The 11,436-nt window shown below is 34.5% G+C and overlaps 1 protein-coding gene across 1 annotated transcript; it reads left to right on the top strand.

Moving 5' to 3' along the window:
- The first annotated feature begins 825 nt into the window (after nucleotides 1–825).
- LOC115209967 (PRKR-interacting protein 1 homolog) lies at nucleotides 826–11,436 on the top strand. Its single transcript, XM_029778614.2, has 6 exons — nucleotides 826–971; nucleotides 3,190–3,268; nucleotides 5,568–5,668; nucleotides 6,663–6,748; nucleotides 9,498–9,553; nucleotides 10,627–11,436. The coding sequence occupies exons 1-6, from the start codon at nucleotides 888–890 to the stop codon at nucleotides 10,719–10,721; spliced, it is 501 nt and encodes a 166-aa protein (XP_029634474.1). The 5' UTR covers nucleotides 826–887; the 3' UTR covers nucleotides 10,722–11,436.

Raw genomic sequence — 11,436 nt, forward strand, 5'->3', positions numbered from 1 at the left:
CAAACAACCGCAGAAATTGTATTCACCTCAATAGACGTCATTGATTGGTTGAAATTGCCGAAATGCAAGAAATAGCTTACAAACTACAGAATTTTCTCAAGAAAGCCAAGAGAAAAAGATGTTTTGTGTAACACATTCTACCAGTATACGAAATTTAAAAGTGTTTAGTTACAAAGAAATCATTTAAAAAATCTGCCGGTCAAAGTGAAAAGATCCAGACTTCCGCCCGTCCACCCCCATAAAAACCACCCTTTAAAAAAAATTTTTTTTTTTTCGGTTACGGGGAATACGAATCTGGCAAAAAATTGGCAAAAATCGGCATTTTAAAATTACTAACCCCACCACCATTTCCTTCATTTTTTCACTTTTTTCAGAAATTTTTTTCTTCAAAATATGCGGAAAAATACGGAGATTTTTCTGAAAAAATTTCCAAAATTTTTATCAAATTATTTTTTAAGGATTTTTTTTTTTCTAAATATGCGGAAAAATACGGACATTATGATTCGGACAAACATTTCAAAACATTTATGTAGTTACGGTTAAGGAAAAAAGTTAAAATTGAAGAATTAGGTTAGGAAAGGGGGAAAAAATTTAACATTGCCGGTTTTTGGCAATTTTCCGGAACCTCCGTATCCGAAAACGGGGGCTTTTGGCAAAAAAAAAAGTTTTTAAATAAACAAAATTTAGAGAAAATGGGGGGGGGGAGTCTTTCCTATGCGTTTCCTACACATTTTTTTTACACCATTTTTTTCTGATTTTCGTTTCCAGGTCAAGTTGTAAACATTAACCAAATATTTTACTGGAAAAGATTCTTTTAAATCGGATTTAAAATTTTATTCCATCCAGATTAAAACTATTCAGTGCGGTATTAATGTTAAAGTACAAACATGGCTGAGGAAAGCAATGTTGTCGTCCCAAGGACGGCGACTGAATTACAGAAGATTAAACTTGAGAAATTGATGAAGCACCCTGTAAGTAATACCTGTAGTTAGATACTGTGCAATAGTCCATTTGTTGTTTTAGCTATGTAAAATATATTTTTTAAGTGATTTGTACCTTTTTACGAACGCTTCGATTAATGGTATGGAAGCGGAATTTTTAAAAATAACCCTATTTCGAATGGGTTCAGGTTTTATAGAAATTTACTTGTCGTGCAGACATAGTTTATGTACGAGAAGTAATGTCGCAAATTTGCTTCTCTTTGGCCTAACGCCGTAGCTTCAACGTCATCATTTGATCTGCAAGAAATAATAGCTAAAATCCCTCAAACTATTCTCTACTATCTTAAAGAAAATATACATTGCTGTATCTGAATAAAATTATTGGAGAACCTTATCGTACTCTACTGATCAATTGAGTGTTGTCGGTGGGTTAAACCTGAAGAAAATCTCGTGAAACAATGCGAAATTGCAATGCTTTGTCGAAAACTGATAGAACTGTCCCGTGTACTCCACCGCAATGATACCCAGCAATCAGTATCATTGGCGTTGGAAGTGTTTCCTCCACAGACAAAAGAAGCCTTTCCCCAGATACTATTGCTCTGCTTGCAGTTTTTTTAATATTTATATATATATATATATATATATATCAGTCTGGAAGAAAGACTACAGTAAAAATGTTCAGTTTTTTTAGAGATGACGACAATCATATTATTTATTGCAATGAATAACATATATTTAGGCTGTAAAAAATTAAAATGCAAAAGAACCTAAAGTAGCAACACTAAAATAAGAAAAACAAGTGTTAGGGACAATAGAGAAATTCGGAAACTTACTAAATGTATTTCTGTTAACCGGAAAAATATATTTAAATTAACATTTTCAAATGCCATCTGTGTATCCTACTTAATGTAGATAAACCATTGATAGTTAGGGTGCTGTGACTTTTGTGTGACAAAATTTCTTCGTAGACGTGTTAAAACAATATATATCGAAGCTAGACGAATATCGTCCGAGCAGCGACTCAAGAAAACCCTTTTGTTACCATATTTCTGAGATACGTTCCCTTTGTTTCAGTTGATTTTGAAAATTATGAAGAATTTATTAAAATATTTTTTGTCATTAAGCTGGTGTTTGCGACATAATATTTTGACGGACTGTTTTAATTTAAATCACTTTAAAAACAGTTTTTGCCATAAATGTGGTTTCAAACAGGTTGGTATCAAATGAGATAATAGTAAAAATAACATTTCGAGGGAACTAATAAAGGTCTATGATGGCAAAAATTCTGTACCATGAAGTCCTTGAGGTTGAGTTTGTTTGTTTGCTTTGGAAGAGTATTGGTGTAATCTTTTGGGATTGACACATCCGAGAGAAAAAGATTTGGACAAATTTTTATCCACTCATTTGAAATGCTCATTTCTTATAAGGGGGATTAACTCTGTTTGGAATGCCTGAAAGTTTGTCACACACTTCTTTCTTTCAAATTTATCAAAAAATCAACCTTTTGAATACCGTGTTTCCCCTTCACCCCATTATTAATGTGAGAATTGTTTTTTAATTAACCGGAGACATCATTGCACATTTAGAAAGACATTACAGGACATTTAGTGCTGACACCACGATAAAATTACACCCAGTCTCTCTGTAAAGTGGTTGGCGAATGAATGTTATGTCAGAAGGACCTTTCAATTTTGTCTCATCAAGAAAATAACTTCTTTTGTACTGATACTACTATGAATATAGAAACTATGCTAAAATGAAAATGGACTAGTGAGGAGTGGTCTCCAGACCACAAATGGTGAGCAGTAACTCTAAATAAGAACTAACTCAGTTTGTGATGATCTGTCCAACCCATTCCAGCATGTAAAGCAAACGTAAAATTATGATCATATATGTAGGTACTCTGGCATTCAAGTTTGAGATACAGCAGAGAGATGTATAGAATATTAATGCTTTGATAAACTCTGATGGCTTAAGGAGTGATTCAAGACCCTAAATAAATGTTGCAGATATATTGAAACTGAAGTTGCATTAAAAGATAATAGAGGACAGGACCTAAATGAGTTGTCTCTATCTGTCATCAGAGGCAAATACAAGTGTGGGTTGGTTATGAAATGATGCTTCTTAAAGTGAATAAGTGAAACCACATCAGCTGAAAAATGAAAATAGTTAAAGGGTTGGTTTGATGAGACTTTAATGTTGTGCTCTACCAACTAATCTCTTTATGAAAATCAAATATATATTTCAGGAAAAAGAAATAATTATTCCAGATTCTTCAAAGGAATGGGTACCAAAATTACCTCCAGAATTTATAAGAAACGTTTGGGGTGAGTTATATATTTGTTCATTTTTAATAAAGACTAGCAGTATCGCCCGGCGTTGTTCGGGTTTGTAAGGGAAATAACTATATAAGCATTTTTAGAGAGTTACTTCCCTTATATAATAGCAAAAATGCATTAAAAATGGGGAAAAATGATGGTAATTTTTTTTTTAAATCATAGACTCATTGTAGACGCGCGCTAATACCCAGAAGGGCTCGATATGAATGATGACTATACAATACCCGGTTTTGGTTAAACTGCACCGCAAAATGTGGGAGTAGTTAGGAATCTAAATCTTAGGAGACAGACACTCACATAACTTCACTTTTATATATAAAGATAAAGAAAGCTATAATATTTTCATTTCATTAAACTAATTTGGTACAAGGGTTCTTTGATTAAGGTGTTTTCTTACTGACCACACAGCTATAGCTTCAAATCTTACAATTACAACATGTGTGGTCCCTATATCTGTCAGATGACAGTATATTCCATTCCAGTTTCATAGTCCAGGCAAGAAAGTATTTACTACTAAAACACAAATGCCTAAATTTGTTGAGAGGATAAAATCCTATTCTAATTGTGCTGAAGAAAAATGTAAAAAACTTTACAGACCACGAATATAACTTATGCCAACAAGGCTACTACATATTTAATTATTGAACATGTTAGCAATGTTGTCAGTTTAACAGTGTTGATTCTCTGTCTTTTCTCATCTGTGCTATTTACTGAGATTTTGAAGATCCTACTAATTCACATCTTAGTCTTTACTGTAACTATCATCATGTTTTAATGCAATCACTCTCATTCAAAATGTTGAACCTGTTTGACCTTTATGTAATTGTCTCAAGGACTATAAAGGAAAGAAGATGAGGATAGATTGTCCATAAAAACCCACCTATATACTGCAAAGTTTCTGATGAGAGATACTTTATAGACTCAGCCTCCTACAAACAGTAGCTAATTTTCCTTCAAATTTTGTATCTTTCCCATTTAAAATAAAAAATGTCTTTGAATCATGCAGATATATATTATAAAAATAAGATAGTGCTCATTATTTTTGTGACCATAGATCTGCTTAATCAAGCTAAACAACTACTAAACTCTCACCAGCTTCGCTGCTATATATGATGTATGATAACTTTCATCCTTTGTATGGTTTTCTCATTGCAAGCCAGGCTACAAAGTTTGAGACCACAACAAAGGCATTCTCTAAGTTAAATTCAAAGTAGTGTCATTTGTTTTTAGTTAAGAGTGTGTCTTAGTTTTCTCACTGAGATTTAGATGAAAATTGCATTCCATCCAACCCAATTTTTCTTGAATTAACTTAGGATATTTTCTACCATATTCTTCTGAAATACCTTTGGTGTAATCCAATTCTAATATGTGACATGATGTGTACAGGGTGCGATAGGTAAATTGTTGCCATTTTATATTTTTAATTTTACACATGCGCATTGTTTGTTTTTGATTTTGTCAACTACACAATATAGTAGGGTCAGCTGGGCACCATCTGTGAGAAAAACAGCACGATGACACAATTCACTCTGCCAGAAATTTGGAAACAACATGCATTCGAAGCTCCAATACAAGCATTTCAGAGTGTTTGGGTGTCAATTTGAGGACAGTGCAATCTAAGGACATATACTGAGAGTGATAAAAATCAAATGTCCAGTCAACATCATGGTGTTTGGAGTGATCACTAGTGATGGCGACGTTATGCCTCCATTCATCTTCCCACACGGCCTCAGACTCAACACAGGAGAAGGTAGTGCTGCCCTAGGTCAAGAGGTTGGCTGCTGGAAAGCCCTATGTCTGGCAACAGGACAGCACCATGCCACACAAGCAGGAGAACCCAGTCTTGGTTGTCAATCAATTTCTGTGACCACATCACTCCTAACGTCTGGCCACCTAACTCCCCAGACTATAGCCCTCTTGATTATTATGTGCAGGGCACACTTGAGTGAGAGACCAACAAAACTCTTTGTAACATCAAAGATGAACTGAAGGCAAGGATTATGGCAGCATTCACCAACTTAAACAAGGAGACCATACATTGAAACCAATGGTGATTTTATTGAATAAATTTACTCTTTAGTATTTCAAGATATTTTTATATAATTTTGGTAGATATAAAACAAAATGTCAGTATTATTTTCATTTTTGCATAATTTAAGCAACAGTATATATACAGTTATATGTGTGTGTAATTTATTTCAACTTCAATTTTCATTTCCTCAGTTACACATTTTTCTTACCCAAGGACTCTGTATAAGTGTTTGTGTATATTTTCGTAAATACTTAGGTTCAAGTGCAGGTGCTGGCAGTGGTGATTTCCATGTATATCGTGGGGTACGTCGACGTGAGTATGCTCGTCAGAAGTTCATAAGTGAAAAGGCTGACAAAGTGAGTTTCTTTCCTTTTTTTTTTTTTAAGTATTTGTTGATAATTGAAACATTTGTTGCAGAAATTTTGAGAATTTCAGCCAAATTTTAGCCACATGAGTTGTACTATATCATAAAAAATAACATCATTCATTAACGCTGATCTTTAATTTTTTTGTGGTTGTAGTCGAGAGGAAAGGGCATTCACAGCCCTCTGAGATTTGTAAGATCAAAGATAGCAGCTATGGCAAAGTCAGAGAAAAGAGATAATACATCTATGGTCAAGTGGTTGGTGTCTGTTGATACATGAATCCTTGCCAATTAGCTGGATGACTTTCTTGATGTTGTTAAGCATGTTTTTGTGTTTAGCAACATCCCAGATTTGGCAGCAGTATTCCAGTCTAGATTTTACTAAAATTTTGCAAAGCATTGCCAATTGTTCAGAGCTGAAGTATCTTCTGTTTCTGAAAAGCAAGACTAGTCATTTGGGTGTTGTGATTTTTTTTTATATCATAAATGTGGGTATAGAATTTTTAGCAAATTTGAGTATTTTAATTGCTTGTTACTCATGATTAGAGGGGTTGAATACAAGATTGTTTCGTTGATATGTGCAATGATTGTGTCTTTGTACTATTAAAGAAAACAAGATCATGACCCATTGAAGACTGTTCTTGAGATTCCTGCTCATAGAGGAATTACAGAATGGATGTGTGATGGTTGTGAGGTCGGTTAAAGGCTAGTATAATGTGCATAGTAATTAGTCTTGTTAGAGGGGTCAACAACTAAGTTGTTGATGTAAAAGTGTATGGTAGATGAAATGAGCCTGGGAGTACATTAAAGTTGATAGGATGTGGGTCACAAAGACCTCCATATTCACATGCTCAATGGTGTGATCTGACAGGCAGTTTCTGGATCTTTCATAAACTAACAAAGAAATATTGACATTAATTAATCTGAGAAATATTGACAGTAAAAAGTGTATTTGATCCATTTGATGACATTATTTTTTTATACAGGATAATCTGGATGAGATTTATCATAAGAAGGTCTTGGAGAATCAGAAAGCTGCTGAGGAACGTACGAGTAAGAAAAGAGCTAAAAGGTAAATTATTTGTGTGTGTGCATATATATATATATGTATATGTGTGTATGTGACACGTAAAAAGCACCAACCAATTGTGGCTGTTGCCAGCTTCCCTTGGCACATAAAAAGCACCCACTACACTCATGGAGTGGTTGGTGTTAGGAAGGGCATCCAGCTGTAGAAACACTGCCAGATCAGACTGGAGCCTGGTGCAGCCTCCTGGCTCCCCAGACCCCGGTCAAACCATCCAACCCGTGCTAGCATGGAAAGCGGATGTTGAATGATGATGATGATGATATATATATATGTGTGTATATGTTTGTGTGTCTTTATCCCCCCCCACAACATCGCTTGACAACCGATGCTGGTGTGTTTACATCCCCGTAACTTAGCAGTTCGGCAAAAGAGACCGATAGAATAAGTACTAGGCTTACAAAGAATAAGTCCTGGGGTCGATTTGCTCGACTAAAGGTGGTGCTCCAGCATGGCCACAGTCAAATGACTGAAACAAGTAAAAGAGTAAAGATATATATAAAGATGAGAATGTGTGTCTGTGTTAATCCCTAAAACTTGAGAACTACACAACCAATTTCATTCAAATTTTACACATGCCTTACTTAGTGTCATAGGCCCCAAAAAAATTTTAACTTCTTGCCTAGTGCAAGCCCACAGCAATATCATATCTCCTTCACTACTTCAGCATTACGTGTCAAAAGGGAAACAATAACATCTCTCTATTGTAATGTCAGATATTTTCACTTAATTAGTTTCACTTCAATACTGAAACTATTAAAGTGAAACTACTATCTCACATATATACAGGCATACATACATACATAGATACATACATATATATAATATATCTATACTATTATTATTATATATAATATATCTATACTATTATTATATATATATACATCTGTACAAATGTATATATATATAGATGTATATATATATATATATATATATATATATATATATATATATATATATATATATATATATATACACACACATAGATGTACATGTAATATGTGCACATATATATATACACATATATACATGTATACACCCATACACACACAGACATTGTGTGGTTATTTATAGATTGTAAATTTATTCTGTCTAGTTACCTATCGGTATAGTGGTCATTTGCAAACTCCACAGGTGACACTTTCATTTCCCCTTAGCCCTCACTTCACACAGTTGTTAATGTTTGAGTTGGGTCACGCCCTTCCAATTGCTATAGATCCCTAATGCATCTTACGGCTGTGCCTGTCACCTGTATGGTGAGGAATCCTACATTGGGGAGTAGTAACGACTAGGGTAGAGTAGTTGACTGATTATTGTGATCATTCATCTTTTGGTTTCCTTTGGCTTTGCTCTCTTTTACAAACCCAGTGAACATACATATATTTCCTATTTCAAAGAAATTTGAACAATACATATAAGACCCAAGTTAAAAAGATTCTCAACAATTCAACTTCTCTTGTTGACATTAAGACACCCACCCCCAATAGGGGCCTTAACTCCCACATTTTAGACCTCCCTGACCTCCATTTTTCAGGAGCAAAATCCTTTTAACACGTTCCATAAGACTGGAATTTTGGAATCTGTGCATAAAGATCTGTAGTATGGGATACATGTGTCATGATTAGAATTTTTTAGGGTGTGTAAAGAGGGAAAGAACCCTTATCTGCAATTTTGATGAAAATCAAATCATAGGTATTCCAGTTCATTACAGAAAATAAAACAGAAATGTCTAATTCTTCAATTGCTTGTAACACGGGCAACACTGGGTATCTCTGCTAGTATATATATATATATATATATACACACATGCACACAGTGTGTGTGCATATGTAATTGCACAGTCTTTGAAATACTTTGTAGCAGGAATGTTCAGCAATCACATCACTACACCTGATGTTGTGATTCACTAGAATATTACCCACATGATCAGCAAAATCTGACCAATCACGACTTTGTGTGGGATAGGCTCCAGTGATGGTTTCATCTTTTAGAACACTTCCTTCTGAGCCTATCCATGTATACCACATCCATCTCAAATATTTCTTATAAATTCTTCTTGTTCTCATTTTCTTTGTGTATCTCTACACGAGAGCTATAGACTGTAAAGAACATTGAACCTACAAAAGTTAAGTGTGTTTTTGGTAGGGATACAGTGCTACACTTTTGGCAAGATATGAACCATTTGTAAACTGATACTTTCATGTCCCACTTCGAACTTTGTATTAAAGATTTATTTATGATAGCAATACTGAACTATTTCCTGTACATGTTGTTTCACTTAAAGACATTAATCTATTATTTGTCATCTCAGATATATTGCTATTTGTATTTAAGTCCCTAGCCATTTCTCCATCTTCAGATTTAATTTAATAGCAATACTTGCCAGGAAAAAGCATGATAGCCATCATTTCTCGTGGTCCCATTCCTCATTTTATATCTGTTTCTTGATTGCCCACAAGGGGCTAAACATAGAGGGGACAAACAAGGACAGACAAACGGATTAAGTCGATTATATCGACCCCAGTGCGTAACTGGTACTTAATTTATCGACCCCGAAAGGATGAAAGGCAAAGTCGACCTCGGCGGAATTTGAACTCAGAACGCAACGACAGACGCAATACTGCTAAGCATTTCACCCAGTGTGCTAACGTTTCTGCCAGCTCGCCGCCTTTTATATCATGCTTTGTATTTTGCGCTTTTTGATTTTTTTAATATTCCATTTCTTTTCTATCAGACAAAAGAAGAAAATGAAGAGGCTGGCTAAAAAGAAAAAGGTGCAGGAAAATAAATGTGAGCTTTTTTACACTATTGTTTACACTTTTTTCATACCATACATCTCTTTTAGTACTATTGCTGAATCAATCCTACCAATCACTCCATCAATACTACAGCTGTTATTGAGCAGACCTATGATCAAAGTCATGATGATCCTGTTTTTTTTTTATATTTAGCCTGAGTATGTCCAGTAGTACACATGTGTTCCTTCATTTTGAAGATAGTGGGGGTGTGATTCAGAAGAAATTTGGCTGCTCTTATTAAATAGAATGACCACATAGAGGATTCCTACTTGACTTGTCCATATTAGGTAGGTTTTCCTCAATTTGAGTTCAGTTATGTCACTGACTCCACATCTGATAGTGTCCTTCTGTCATTTACTTTAAGTTTCTGTTTTACAACCTTATTTTATTGGAAACCAATTATGGTTTCCTGTACAGACACCTCACAGTGTCAATAAAGTAGAGTACCAGTCATCATTAAACCTCTTGTGTTTAGCTGATTCAATCTTGTTTCAGAAGTGACATGACATTGACAAGCCACAACAGTGAAATACATATCTGTCGCTCTCTTGGGATGATTTTGTTTCACGTAGCTATGAAGTGCATTGTGGTTTTTAACACAATAGGTTTATAAAGGGATTTTTCCTGGATGGAAAGCCACAGTTTCTGGCTTTTCGATAGCAAATGTATGTTTTGTGTGTTATATAGAATAAGATTTTTCTCTAAAGCTGCTTCTATTACATAATTTGAAGATATGTATGTATGTATCAACCTATATGTGTATATGCATACACACTTTACATGTATGTATATATGTTATATGCTTGAATATGTACATATTATGTTTAGATATGAAAGTAATTTATTTTTTGTAATAAAAATGCTCATAACATTCTGTAACATTTACAATATACAACCTATTATTATTTTACCTCATTCATATCACCTTAAAATGCCAAGATACTCAATATCTCATAGTTTGATTCTGTAACCTTTTTCTTCTGTGTTTTTTTATTGTTTAATTTTCTTGTCTACAATTAGCTGATGAATTGAACTTGATCTGAGATCAAATCATTTATTTTTCAGCCAAACAAGTTGGTTCTAATAAGGATATTTCTGAAAATAAAGATACTTCTGATGAAGATGACAGCGATCCTGACAACAGCTCTGAAGAAGATTAGCACAATTAAGAATTCTCTAATTAGCCTGTAAATGATACTTTTGGTCATTTTCTTTTGTGGTTCCTTGTCGTTCTGCTTGGTTGGCTTCCCTGTGGTGTTCCACAAAAAAACAACCAGGAACAACAAAATTTTTAAAAAAACTTTAGTTATCTTCCACCCAGGTTCCAAAACCACAACTCCAAATCACCATACAAACACTAGTTGCCAACATCACCTACCTCTAGTCCAATGAAATTTTGCCAACACCAGTTGCTGACGTCACCTAACTCCAGACCAATCAAAACCGAACTTCAGTAAATACAACGAAATGGCCCTTTATGAAAACCAACCAACTGGAACGATTGATGACCGTCTCCACGGGGAAGCCAACAAAGCAGAACGACAAGCTTGACCACCGGAAAATGTCAGTATTTTAATGAATCAAAAATCAGATCCGCTCATGGAAAAAATTATAAATACATCTGATCCCAAAACATACCACAACAAGCAAAAGCATCTTCAGAAAGATGATCAGAGAAACTGTAAACCAAATTCTTTTCTTTTTACTATTTTCATTTCTCCCTTGTGTTTTTCCCTCTTAACTCAGTATGACTTGTCGATCACCACTAACATTAATGAACTTTATACATTCAAACAAATTGATATACATTATTTACATTTGACAGATATTTGTCCTCATCTTGTTTGTTATTAACACGTCCAGCCTTCATCAGGT

Source organism: Octopus sinensis, linkage group LG3 (genome assembly GCF_006345805.1).
Source record: "Octopus sinensis linkage group LG3, ASM634580v1, whole genome shotgun sequence".
Classification (NCBI taxonomy): Eukaryota; Metazoa; Mollusca; class Cephalopoda; order Octopoda; family Octopodidae; genus Octopus; species Octopus sinensis.